This window comes from Psammomys obesus, unplaced genomic scaffold, assembly GCF_907164565.1.
Source record: "Psammomys obesus unplaced genomic scaffold, mPsaObe1.curated_primary_1811, whole genome shotgun sequence".
NCBI classification, from domain to species: Eukaryota; Metazoa; Chordata; class Mammalia; order Rodentia; family Muridae; genus Psammomys; species Psammomys obesus.
This window is the reverse complement of record NW_026585987.1, coordinates 4992929-5006699: the sequence shown is the minus strand read 5'-3', so window position 1 is coordinate 5006699 and position 13771 is coordinate 4992929. Positions and strand designations below refer to the sequence as shown.

The 13771-nt window shown below is 42.3% G+C and overlaps 1 protein-coding gene across 1 annotated transcript; it reads left to right on the top strand.

Moving 5' to 3' along the window:
• Positions 1 to 1849: 1849 nt before the first annotated feature.
• On the top strand, positions 1850 to 12602 carry Amacr (alpha-methylacyl-CoA racemase). The gene is made up of 5 exons (XM_055601113.1): positions 1850 to 2151; positions 3072 to 3215; positions 4341 to 4501; positions 7669 to 7855; positions 10686 to 12602. Exons 1-5 carry the CDS (start codon positions 1857 to 1859, stop codon positions 11093 to 11095), a joined length of 1197 nt encoding a protein of 398 aa, XP_055457088.1. The 5' UTR covers positions 1850 to 1856; the 3' UTR covers positions 11096 to 12602.
• The last annotated feature ends 1169 nt before the right edge of the window (positions 12603 to 13771 follow it).

Sequence of the window (13771 nt, the reverse complement as noted above, 5' to 3'; positions counted from 1 at the left end):
GTTTTGGGAGTCAAACCCAGAACCTTAAGCATGAACACTCCATGACTAACCTAAGCTTATAATTTAAAGCATACCATTTCACACCTCCTCTACGTCTTTGCCTATCTTGACTCAACAGAGGACTGTCATTCGCTTGTGAATATACTTTTACGGGCTGGAGAGATGGTTCGGCAGTTAAGAACACTGGGTGTTTTTCCTGAGGACCCTAGTTTGAGTCTAGTGTTCACCTTACAGTTATGTGTAACTCCAGTTCCTGCAGAGAACTGTTATGTCCTCAGATACAACACCCTCTTCTGGCCTCTGCAAGCACCAGACATGCCAAAACATCCATACCCAGCTCCCCCACACAAAAAAATTAAAGCTTCTAGTTTTTGTTGTTTCTGATTTGTAACAGGGTCTCATGTAGCCCCGGCTGACTTTGAACTGCTATATATCCAAGGACAACTTTAAATTCCTTGTAGTTCTGCTTTCACCTCCCAAGTGCTAGGATTACAAATGTAAGCCACATACCAAAAGCAATTGTATATGCATTATTTATGTTACTGTTTCCTCTGATTAGCTTTTAGAGGATAGTGTGTGCAGAGGAAAGATCTCCTATCAGTCTGCTTTGTCTTGGCCTCTTGATATGTCAGTACTTTGAACTGATATGTAAAGCATGATGGCTAAGACCTTTGATTCATGTGACTATGATCCTGTGTGTAAGCTCAAGCCACATTTGTACCATTGATTTTTTTTTTTTTCATAAAAATAGAAAGGAAGCAACTCTGAAGAAAGTTAATGTCTCAGTGTGGAAGCCATAACATTACCATTCCTTGCAAGTTTGTTCTTTCCTTTCCAGGTTTTCAAAATGCAAAGAAAAGATGCAGAGAGAAAGGGAAACTTTAGGTTGCAGCAAGGACAGGCACTTGAGACAGCACAGCGTGAGAGAAGCAGAGAGCATTAGGGACCTCGCTCCCAGTGTCTGCCCCTAGCAGGAGGCAGCTCATTCTCGAAGGGCTCCGACCTGACCTCTTGCCCTAAAGTATCTTAAAACTCAGGAGCTGTTTAAAAGAATTTTGGCTACAACAATGAGTATTTTGCCTTTGCTTTTATTATCTGTCTCACTTGTTAAGATCCAGTGCCGGAGTTTTCTAGCATTCACATCCATCTCTATTCGGTTTCCTAGAGCTTTCAAAAACTGCCATCTGGCCACCTAAAAACAAGCACCACCCATTACTGACAAAAATGATCTATAGATGTGGGTGGGGTATTTGTGATCATTTTGTTCTCCTTTTTCTAAAGGTTGAAAACAGTTTCTTAACCCGAAACTGAAATCGTCTACAAAACTGATAGCTGACAGACCAAATCTATTTTTAAAGCTCTCATTCAACCTGGAATGAATACTTCTGATATCCCAGACTCTTCTAAATGCTGGGATTATAGGCTGCACACCTATAAACGGGAGTTTTAAGCGGTGCTGGCCTTCCTGCATGCTAGGTACGCACTGTACCAACTGACCTACAACCCCAGCCCTTCCTCTTAAAACTAAGGGCATGTAGGAGAGGGTTCAAAGTAGTTTTCAGGGCGTCTAGGGAGACACCCTGTGGCCTACCAAAGGAACTGTCCTTCCCTCCTTAAATTGTTCTAAGTAGTAAGGTGCTTCAACACCTTTAGTTTCTTACTGCGGGGCCCGGGTAGGGACTCAGTGAAAGCGTCCGAAGAGGACTCAACTCAAGCCAAGGTTGCAACGCTGGACCTAAACACTTAAGTCCGGCAGATAAATGGACTCAACGCCTGGGGCGGGCGAAAAGTGCGCAAGCGCGTAGCCTCCAAGGAGGTGGCGCGCAGGCGCGGGGAGGGCGTGGGGAGCGCGGTATATGGTGGGTGCGGAGCCCGGCCGGTCGCCTTTCGCCCTAGGACCGGCCATGGCGTTGCGTGGCATCAGTGTCGTGGAGCTGGCGGGCCTGGCCCCGGGCCCATTCTGCGGGATGGTCCTGGCGGACTTCGGCGCTCAGGTGGTGCGCGTGGACCGGCCAGGCTCCGTGGGCGACGTGAGTCGCCTGGCCCGGGGCAAGCGCTCGCTGGTGCTGGACCTGAAGCGGCCCGCCGGAGCTACGGTGTTGCGGCGCCTGTGCGCACGCGCGGACGTGTTGCTGGAGCCCTTCCGCTGCGGTGAGCCGAGCCTGCGCGGCGAGGTCGCCTTTCCCTCCTGCCCCGTTACTCTCCGACTCCTTCTTAGACTTTTAATTTGCTTTTGAGTTTTTTCCCTTAAGCACTCTTCTAGATTTGCCTTTATTAATTATTTGGGGCATATTGAACCGTATAAGAATCTAGTGCAAGAAATAGATTGGAAAATATAGCCACTGACCCTTTGGTACGTGGTATGCTTATGCTCTGAGCTCATTCACAGACCATGCTAATCTTTCCCTACATGCTGGCATTCCCGAGCTCCAGCTTCAAGATCACTCGTTTACTTTGGGCTGTGCAAAAACAAACTTTCTTGCTCTATCGACAAACAAGGACGGAGTCCTTAACAGAATCACTTTTCGAGCGCTTGCATGCTCGGTGACATGAACCACTATCTGGCTGTATACCGGCGTTTGCAACTGTTACAAGCCTAAAGGCATTTCCCCGGTAATCCCAACCAGCCCTGCTCTCGTCCATCACTGATTGAGCCACTCCTGCTTCTTACTAACATTGCCTGGTAGAGTCCAGTAAGTTTTGATAATGAATGGGAGTGGCTCACCAGGCATATTTATATGTAACTCTCTTGGTCTCCACAAGCATATCTGAAGACAGTCATGGTAACATTTAGGATTATATCATAATGTAAAAAAGCCCTGTTCGAAGATGAGGGTGGGTCAATGTGGTTGAGTGGTTTGAGTAGTTTGACTCATAATTCTGACAACTTTCACCAAAATCACAACAAATAATGTTGGTGTTATTTGCAAGCTTGCACTTTTACTTTGCCCCCCATAGAAGGAATTATCCGTCTTTGGCTTGTACACTCTTAAAAAAACAAAACAAACCAAAAAAAAAACATCAACAACGACAACAAACCACACAAAACATTTGATTACTTTCCTTTAAAGGTGTCATGGAGAAACTCCAGCTTGGACCAGAGATTCTACTGAAGGACAATCCAAAGCTCATCTATGCCAGGCTGAGTGGATTTGGCCATTCGGGAAGTTTCTCCAAAGTAGCTGGCCATGACATCAATTACTTGGCTTTGTCAGGTATATTGGAAAGGGTCTTCTAAAACACTTGGAATTGGCACCAAAATCAGGAAGTGTAGTTACTTTGATTAACAAGGGTTTGAAGAATATTTATTATTTTCCGTTATGTGAATGTTTGTGTGTATATGCATTATATGCATTTGAGTATGCATGTCTCTAGAGGTCAGAAAAGGTCTTGGATCACCTGGAGCTGGAGCCGCAGGGATTGTGAACCCTTCTATGTGGGTGCTGGGAGCTGAGGTGGGTCCTCTGCAGCAACAGTATACACTGTGCACCACTGAGTCATCTTTCTAGCCTCTAGACTTGATGAACACGAATTTTAAAATGTGAAGATGTAAATACTTATTACAGCTTGAGAACATAGTTGTTGAAAACAGGTTGATTTGAGTTCCTAGACCTGCCATTCTTAAGCTCTGTCTGCTGTCCCCACTCATTTGAGGGCTAATAGTTCCCAGTCACACTTACTTTGTGTAACTGGGGAGTCAGTTTTCCTAGGAGGGAGAGGCACAGTGATAAGATGTACAGTCGCCCCACTGATGGGAAATCGATTCAGTCCGATTCTGACATTCCTTCAAGAATCGTTTTGAGCCATCCTTTCATGCTTCTGTGAACACTCTAAAAGCCCACAGCTGTCAGGTCTCACTGTCACTCTCTTAGAAACTGTGCCTGTGAGAGCATGATTAAAATGGCCTGTTTGCATTGTGTCTAAGAACTGTGTGTTACAGATGAAAACAAATCTCCTACTAATGTAAGAAGGTAGTTAAAGGTGGGGGGAGTTAAGTATAAAGGTGGCTTTTCACATCTTTTCAAAACTTAATTCTTTTCGGTATGATTATTTTCTTTCATCTCTCTTTAATATAAATGAAAGTGCATTATACTGTTTTAGAGCCAGGAAGCAAGTTGATACTCATTATGTTTTCTCTGAAACTTAGTAAGTGAAAACTTTAATAAAATATTGGAAACATCAGTAGGGATGATTATTTTTGTTTTTGTTTTTAACTTAACTTAACAAAGTTTGAAGAGTATTGTGTGCTCAGGTCAATGACTATAAAAACCGTTTGTCCCTCTGAGATGTTCACGTGTTTATTCTAAAAGGTGGCATTCAATTTGTCATTCATGGTGCAGGTGTTCTGTCAAAGATTGGCCAAAGTGGTGAGAACCCATACCCGCCGCTGAATCTCCTGGCTGACTTCGGTGGCGGCGGCCTCATGTGCACACTGGGCATTCTGCTGGCCCTCTTTGAACGCACACGCTCTGGCCTAGGGCAGGTCATTGATGCCAACATGGTGAGTATCGATTGGGGGCAGGGCGAGGAGGACAGGCCTGCCGTTTTCGTCTTCTTATGATATACGATTGCCTAAATAAGATGGGAAATAAATGTAAATAAGATGGGAAATAAGTAAGATTTCATATTTAAATTTAAGTCATCAATAAGGTTTTTGTTTTTTTGGGGGCTTTTTGTTTGTTTGTTCGTTGTTTTTTGAGACAGGGTCTTTCTGTGTTAGCCCTGGCTGTCCTGAAACTCATAGGAGATCCAACTCCCTCTGCCTCCTGAATGCAGAGATTAAAGATGTGTGCCACCATGTCTGGCAAGAGATCTTTTTCTATAAAATAGAAATTTGATGCATCTTCTACGAAATTCAGCAGGAAGTCTAGACAGGAAGTCCCACCCTTCTGAGCATCCCTTAAGCACCTGCTTCACAGGCTAACGACTACTTCTGATGCTCAGATTTGAAGGGCCAGTACTTGGCAGCTCTATTTTAATCACAAAAGAGAACCTGGAGAAAAATGTTGAAAAACAACACAAGAATTGGGTGATTTTTAAGAACGTTTTGAGCATGCTGGGAGAGATGGCTTGGTAGATTAGGATGCTTGCTGCCAACCCAGGTTCCCCAGAAGCCACGTGGTAAAGGAGGACACTGACTCTCGCAACTCATCCTCTGACCTCCAGATACATTCTTACACTCTCACACAAAGCAAATAAACAAGCATATAGACAAGCCAATAAGGTGGCGTCACTATGGTATTCTAACGCATACAAAAGGCCTTTGAATAGCTCACCTTCACTGCCCCCTGTGGGCACAGTGTATGCCATGCCATCCAAAATTAACCAACTGAGGAGAAACATGTAGCCTTTGGAGTTGTAAGGACTCATAGTTTACTGCATGTAAATTATTGTTTATAGTTCAATGTAAATAGAAGATACTTTTCATCAGAATGTATCTAATTAGATTTACCTAATTATTAGACAATAGTAAGGAATGAGTGTATATGAAAGTATAAAGTTTCCTTGGAGTTCATCCTTATGGGGTTAATCGTTCTTGGCTAATGACTCAAGGCAGTGGGTTCAGTAAGCCTCATTTATTACTTCCTAAGCCCAGTGAGCCCTGTAAACACAGATTAAGGCAAGGCAGGTATCTTTTCTGACAGGCCAGCAGCTTCTTGCTGTTTAGCAACAGAATCCTTGGCCCTGGCAGACCTGAAATGAGATGGAGCCTGGCAGGATGCTAAGTGTGTCTCATTTATGATGAGCACAGCAGAAACACTTTGTTACAAAGTTGGTTCCGTTTGGAATCTGAAAACCTTTTACAGTCCTTGTCCTGAATATGGAAGTCAGCTAATCAGTATTCTGAACTTCTCATGAGAGCCAGGGGCCCCAGCTTGCCTCCCGTTTGCTCCATTGACTGCCTGAGGAAAAAATGCACATTTTTTTTTTTTTTTTTTTTTTAGTAGGCATTAACTTGTTGGATTTTAGATGAGCAAACCCAAATTAAGACCTGTATAGAACAATAGTTACCTTCAGAGTATTTTTAATAGCAAGGTCAAATTCATGCAAAGGTGGAAGGGTTTAGCAATCAGTATGAATTAATCTCTTGATTTGTCAGGAAAAAAAAGCATTAAAAGACAAGCATAAAGTTTACTTAAAGCAGTGGCATACTTTCGTGTGTATGCATATCTGTGTGTGCATTAGATGTCCTTATACAGCTGTGAGAATACTATCCCCTAACAAAAATACTATCCCCTAACCTGTGGCTTTTTCAGTTACGTGAGCATAAATAGTTGGGTTCCATATCTCCATCATTAAGTATACTGTGACTGTATCCAGCAACGACAGATATCATCATCATGCATTCAGGAGAATCTGAGATTTTAGGCTAAAAGGGAAAACAGGGATACATGCAAAAGGACATTTTCCAGTTTCTTCCCAGCCAGCAGCTGAGGAATTCCAAGCTCACTATTGGAATGGAAGTCTCTGTAGGTAACCTCAAGGTGAGGTTCTTCCTGGGACACTGGCATCAGAATATAGGACCAGATAGCACAGGTAATCCCAGATGTTCAGGAAACTGAGGCAGGGGGATGGCAGCTGTGAGGTCTGTCTGGGCTGCAGAGTATATTCCTGTCAATCTGAGCAGCTTAGACCTTGTCTCAAAGTTAAAAGCAAAGAGGGCTGAGGGCATAGTTTAGGGGTGGAGTAATAGCTAAGCATATACAAGGCCCAGGGTCCACTCTCCAGAACTGTCCCCCCCAACCTCCAAACACCACCAACAAAGAAACAAAATCCCTAGACATGGAAAATTTTCTACATTAGGTAGCCCAGTGCCCCTTGGCTTCAGCTTGAGCCCCATGATGATGTCACCTGGGCACTGGAATCCATTTGATTACTTAGGGGGCAGAAGGGTACTAGTCCCAAACTGATTCGTTTGGACTTTGAAAACCTGAATGTTTGCCACTCACATGGTTATATTTAGTTTTTCAAGCTGCCAGTGATCATGAAAGATACTGGATTGGAGTAAAGTTGAAATAGGCTAGGTTTAGGAGTGCCCTTTAAAGTGCACATGCATTGTGTGTGTGTGCATGTGCTCTCAGGCAATGAAATTAAATGTGTGTGTATTCACAGTCATGTTAACATGTGCTTGGTGTCGAAGTGTGAGGGCTTGAGTTCAGACTCCCCACACCCCAGTAAAAACCCAGGCGAGACAGCATTGCCTGCCATCCCAGTCCTGGGAGACTAACACACAAGATCCCTGTGGTTTCCTGGCTACCTTGTCTAGGTTGGTGAGCTCCAAGTTCAGGAGGAGACTCTGTCACAAAGCAGTTGAGAAAGACACCTGACATTGACCTTTGACCTCTGTGTACTCACGTACAAACAACAGTAGAGAGAATAAATAATTCAATGGGCGTCAGTGCATCTTTACCTAACTTCAAAAGTCATCAACACTTGCCAGTATTTGAAAGGAAGACAAACATAGTTTCTTTAAGTCTTAAAATGTTTCATGAAGTGTCCAGTGTACCCAGTGCATTCTCCCATAAACCTTCTTTATCCCAATTTGCAGAAATATCAAATAAATTGTATGGTTAGATTTAATCGTGGGCCGTAAAATAATCAGATACATAATCCCTCCTTTATACTTATGTAAGCCCCTGCATCCATAAATGTCCTGCTTCTTCCAAGGTGGAAGGAACGGCATACTTAAGTTCTTTCCTGTGGAAAACTCAGCACATGGGGCTGTGGGATCAGCCTCGAGGACAAAACATGCTAGATGGCGGGGCTCCTTTCTACACAACCTACAAAACCTCGGATGGAGCGTTCATGGCTGTTGGTGCAATTGAACCCCAGTTCTATAAGCTGCTGCTCAAAGGTAAGTAGCCCTAAGTTCCCTTTACCATCAGCTGTTTAATCTTGACTTTGAGATCTTTTGAATTCCATGATGTCTTTTTTTTTTTTTTTATCCACCCAACTTTCTAGTTTAATGTAACTAGCCATCAATATATCATGGGGCATTTCATCTGTCTTTCTAATTGACAGATAAGTTAACTACTCTACAAAATAACTCAGAACTTAAGAAACATTAAAAACCCATTTAGTAGGAAAGCTGGTACTTTGGTTGGCATTTACCATCTTCTTCATTTGCTCCCACTTTACTTGTAGGTCTTTCCTATTATTTAGAAATTATTTTACTATTTAAAAATTTTTGCACAGTATATTTTGATCATATTTTCCCTCCCAGTTCCTCCTAGTTCCTCCTCACCTCTTTTCCCAATCAACTTTGTTTATTTTTTGTCTCAAAACAAACAAAACTAAGTTAAAAGCCAAAAAAGGGAAAAAATTAATGTCAAACCATGAATGCACACACACATACACACACACACACACAGAGGGAGAGAGAGTTTTGTGGTGGACACCTACCTTTCTGGGCATGGGACCTGCTCTGTAGTATACTTGGTATATCCAATGTCACTACCATTGGAGAGGACTGATTTTCCCTCTCCCGGGAGGTATCAGTTGTAAACACCTTCTTGGTTAGGGGTGGGTTTGTATATCCTATCCCTTCCCACTGCTGGAGGTTTGTCTGGCTGGAGTTTGTGTAGGTCTTGTCCCAGTCTGCCTGCGGCCACATGTTCCTATTGTGTCTGGAAGATGCTGTTCCCCCGGAGTCCTCCATCACCTCTGGCTCTTAGATCTTCAGCATAGATCCCCGAGCCCTGACTCAGGAATTGGATAAAGGCATCCCATTTAGGAATGAGTGCTCTGAGACATTGAGATCACTGACAGAGCATCGTTGAATTGTGGCTCTCAGTGTTAATTAACATCTGTGGCAAGAAGGTGGCTCTCTGATGATGGTTGAGAGGTGCCACCCACAGTCTATGGAAAGAACAGAAATGCACCATTCCTCCCACCTTTGAAGAACCTTTAAGGTTGTCAGTGTTTTACAAGTGCACTTAATGTCTATTTGATGATTTTTCAGTTGTGTAAAAAACTGATACAATACAATTGCCTCCCTACTTTAGAGTTTCGTTGTGTGGTACCTTTTTAAATGTATATTACTACAAACTATTTGATTGCTTTCATAAATACCCCCAAGCATTTTATGATCACATATACTAGCCTTACTAACTCCAAAACAGCTGATAAAATTACAGAACATGATGATTTGTGTAGAGCATGTATGATGCCTTTCCGCCAAGAAACAGAAGCTATAGTTAAAGGTTTACGTAAGAATTCTGGACTGGACAATGCTGGCTGAAGGGACAGTGGTTGGTGCAGTATGTCTTGGTCACAGAGCCCTGGGAGTCAGTGTGGATGCAGCATGGTGGAATTTACATCACACAACAGCCGTATGTATGTATGTATTGTCTTCAGAAAACACATCCTTATAGTTAGGTAAATTTTAGTTTGTTGTTTTTTGTCAACAGTCACATTTTAAAGTGAAGATATTTTCGTTGAAAAGGTTTTCAGCCTGAACTCTTAAAAGATCACAGCTTCTCTTCAGTGCTAGTAACTTTGCTGAAAGCTACCCGAGTACATTTCCTCCACCCTTTGGTAATCATTATAGAAATTAGTACAGGTGGCTCTCAGTTATTCAGTCTCACCCCAGCATTTCTTATGAAGGCTGTGTTGTTGGCAGTTTTCACATTCTGCCTTTGGTACATTTTGTACAGGGTGAGTTAGGATTTAACCCTTAATTTTTTTTTTTTATATATTATTGGATCTCCAGTTTTCCCAGTATCATTGGTTGAAAAGACAGTTCTTGTATAGAACAATATTTGCATTTTTTGAAGTCAGTTGACCAAACATGTAAGAGTTTATCTTAGGATTTTTTTTTTTTACTTTTTCTTTTCTTCTTTGTTTTTTTGGTAGTAGGAGGATTGAGTGCAGATTCCTTCTCCCCACCCCCACCCCACCCCCCATACACACGCATGGCAGGAGAGTGCCCCATCTCTGAGCTATAGCCCCAGCCCTGCTTTTGGATTTACTTCTGTTGCATTGTCTGTCTTTATGACACTAGGTTTTGATTATTGCAGTAAGTTTGAAATTGGGATGTGTCTGTTCTTCAGCATTATCTGGGCTGTTGGGATTCCTGTGCAAATTTTAGGATCAGTTTGTCCATTTCAAAAAAAAAAAAAAAAAAGGCATCCTTTTTTTTTTTTTTTTTTGATGTGCTTGTATGTATGATGTTTGTATGTGCAAATGTTTGCATGTAATAGTGTGGGCACTGGGATCCCATTGCACTTGGGAGGAGTTCAGAGAACTCCTTGGAGTTCTAGTTCCTGTCTCATTCCTTGCTTGGAACAAGGTCTCTCTTTAAAATTTTTATTTTTAAAGTCTTTGTGAATGTTATATGAAGAGTGTGGTTCTTTTAATTCAACTAGACAGATAATAGCATCTTGGGGAAATTTCTTTTTGAAAACCTTCTCAGGAAATAAATCAATATCTGGAAACTAGATAACTGAAAAGAGACTTTGTTTCCTGAAATGTTAGTAAAAGCTCTTGATGATGACAAGCTTGTTTTGAGCTGTGTCTCTGCTACTTTCGCTGCCCCAGCTATTGGCTCCAACTTCAAACTAGTTCATTTTTTTTTTTGCCACTCATTTGAGAAATCCTGATATAGATTGTCAGAGTGGACTCCTCATTGATACAGTTACCCCTCTCAAAGCATAATAACTTAAGATACTACATTTCCCTCTCAGGACTTGGTCTCAAGTCTGATGAACTCCCTGCCCAGATGAGCGTAGCTGATTGGTTGGAAATGAAGAAGAAATTTGCAGATGTGTTTGCAAAGAAGACCAAGGCAGAGTGGTGCCAGATCTTCGACGGAACAGATGCATGTGTGACCCCAGTGCTGACGTTTGAGGAGGCCCTCCACCACAGTCACAACAAGGAACGGGCCTCATTCATCACTGACGAGGAGCAGCATGTAAGCCCCCGGCCTGCCCCTCAACTGTCTAGGACCCCAGCTGTCCCTTCTACCAAAAGGGACTCCTCCGAGGGAGAGCACACTGAGGAGGTGCTTAGAGAATTTGGGTTCAGCCAGGAAGAGATCAGTCAGCTGCACTCAGAGAGAATCATTGAAAGTAAGAAGCCGAAAGCCAACCTCTGACTCAGGCGCACAGCTCGAGTGAATCTGAACACTGCATCTACACAGGAGAATGATGCCCATGATTGTGTGTGTGGAAATGTGGATGCACAGTGATGAAGTGCTCCAAGAACTTCAATCAAGACACAACTAAAGGCTTGATTACAGACGAATGATTGCATTCTGAAGCTGCTTATCAGAGCCTCTGACTGAGGAATATTTTTGTGTGTGTACTGATATTAACTTGTGGCAATTTTCTGCCTTTCAGTTCACTTGATAAAGTATTCATTTATATTAAATCCCTTTTATAAATACAGCTATGATATATTTGAAATGAACTAATATAATTTTAATAAGTAAAGATTTTTTTTTTCTCCTGGAAGTGAAGAGTGTTTTTAATTTTTAAAAGCTTTCTAGAAAGCCCATTAAATGTCATGTAAATAATTTTCTCTGATGCATTGAAATATTGAGGCACTTCTGTTAACCAAAATGCATACTCCATAAAAACAGCCACACCCTTTCATTCACTCCTTGTCTTTGAAATCAGATGTTAGCAAATGGTCTTGAAGTTTTCTTCATAAAACTCTGCTTCAGCTCGCTGTACTGTGTGCAACTGGCTGGTGGCTTGTTCTCCGTCACCACAGTGCAAGTCTGCTATGCCCCTCCCACCAGTGTCTGCTTCGGCACTGATTACGTCTCCACCTGCCCCTAGAAGTCCTGCTTCTCTTCTCAAAAATCGCAATGAAGAGCAGTTTTAATCACGCAAATAAATAAACAAGGAGGTATTTATTCCACAGGTGACACAGAGAACAACTGGCACCAAGAAGACATCCTACTGAGCTGCACGTCAGTGAGGGCCCTGACTGACAGCTGGGATGAGCTTCAGGTGCAAAGTGAGCTGCTCCTCTCTGCAAATCTCTGTTACAGCTTCAAAGATGCTAATAGCTTTGTCATCGTTGTCCTCTGGTCAGAGGGTCATGGTTTATCCTGCCCAGTGCTGGAGTTCACATTTCCATAGCAACCTTATCCCTGATCACTTACTGGCTTCCCAACGCCTTTGAAAGGCACTTTTTCTTTTTTAACAATGTATTTATTCTTTGAAATTTTATCTGCATGTACAATGTAGCTTGACAGTATTTATACTTCACTCCCCTCCCCAACACTTGTTCCAACACTGCTCCCTCCGAACAGGTGACTGCTGTTTCTCACTGCTACTGTTTTCATTTCTAATAACATTACTTTGCTTTTATTTATGTTATGTTACCATACTGGTAATTTTTTTTTATTCAAGACTACCCTTAGTTCTGCAAAATTTTGTAATAGTTCTTTCTTTTTTCCTATAGGAAAAAACATAATCTTAACAACAATAAATAATGATAAAACTTCTACCTGAAATACCAATCCCATCCTCAACCCCTGCTCTGCAGCTCTTTAAATTGACCACCTGTAATGTCTCTAGGTTGTGGTATCTCTTGCTTCTATTCCTTCCATGTACTGCATCCGGAATTAAGAATACATCTTTTGTTTCTGACACCTGGTTAGGAGATTCACGTTGGCTCAAATGAAGCCTTTGTCAAACTTCCTGCTTTTCTCAACCTTTGGATGGTTTTATACAGTGAACATGAACTGGGATGTCAGAAAGGTCATGTGTTCAAATTTCACTCTTCTCATATGACATCTAATTTAATACTTTGGACCACCTGACATATTGTGAAACCTCAGAAATTGTTTGTTCTTTCTGTTAGGACCCTTGCTATATTCCCATTGCACTCTGTTTATATATCCAAGGATAGGGATTGCTTTTTATTATGATTTACAAATCCTTCACTAAGCCATGAGCTTCTGGGGTAATGGCTCTAATATTTATATCAAGTTCAAAAACATTATTTATGGAGTCTGCCAACACAGAATCTGGGCTCTGCTCCCAAAAGAGGCGGCCACCAGTGGGCCAGTTGTGATACCTGAAAATTTGCATTTCTATAAAGCATCCAAGTGATTATATAAAACTTACAATTCAAAGGCTTTGTCTTGCTTAGTTTCTGTTGCTTTTGCTTACTGTTGTGACCACAAGACTTGAGATAGGTAGTTTCAAGGAGGACTTACTTGTGCTAAGTTTCAGAGGTATCCGGCCATCAAGGCAAGGATCCTGGTATGCAGGATGCAGATGGAATGACTTTAGGGAGGGCGCCAAGGCATTAAATGGTTCCCCCAAGGAAACATCCCCACTCAATGGCCCAATATCCTCCAACCAGGCTCCATTCTCATAGTTCCGATGCCTCCTAGGAAGCTGCCCATACTATAAACCCGTCAGTGGGTTAAACCACTTAGGGAGAGTCCTCATGATGTAATCCCATATGAAAATGCCCTCACCCGCACACCCAGAAATGTGTTCCACTGGTCTCTGAGGTACTTCTAAACCTAACCCCGTTGGCAATCAAGATTAACAGGCAATGGGCTCGAGAGATGGCTCAGCGGTCAAGAGCACTGGCTGTTCTTCCAAAGAAGCCAGTACCCACATGGTACCTCGCCACTGTGCATTTCCAGGTCAAGGGGATCTACCACCCTCTTCTGTCTTCCTTCACCACCAGCTATACATGTGGTACAAAGGCATATATGCAGGAAAAACACCTGTACACAAAAAGAGACGTCATCACAAATGGCATTGCTCTAAGAGATATGGACAAAGCAAGTTTTTTTTTT

Bases quoted from the DNA above. Each gene is read 5' to 3' on its own strand.
- Amacr (XM_055601113.1), top strand. From the start codon at position 1,857: ATGGTGGGTGCGGAGCCCGGCCGGTCGCCTTTCGCCCTAGGACCGGCC. The intron at 3,216-4,340 runs GTATATTGGAAA...TTCATGGTGCAG, and splicing joins CAATTACTTGGCTTTGTCAG to GTGTTCTGTCAAAGATTGGC. The intron at 4,502-7,668 runs GTGAGTATCGAT...GCTTCTTCCAAG, and splicing joins AGGTCATTGATGCCAACATG to GTGGAAGGAACGGCATACTT.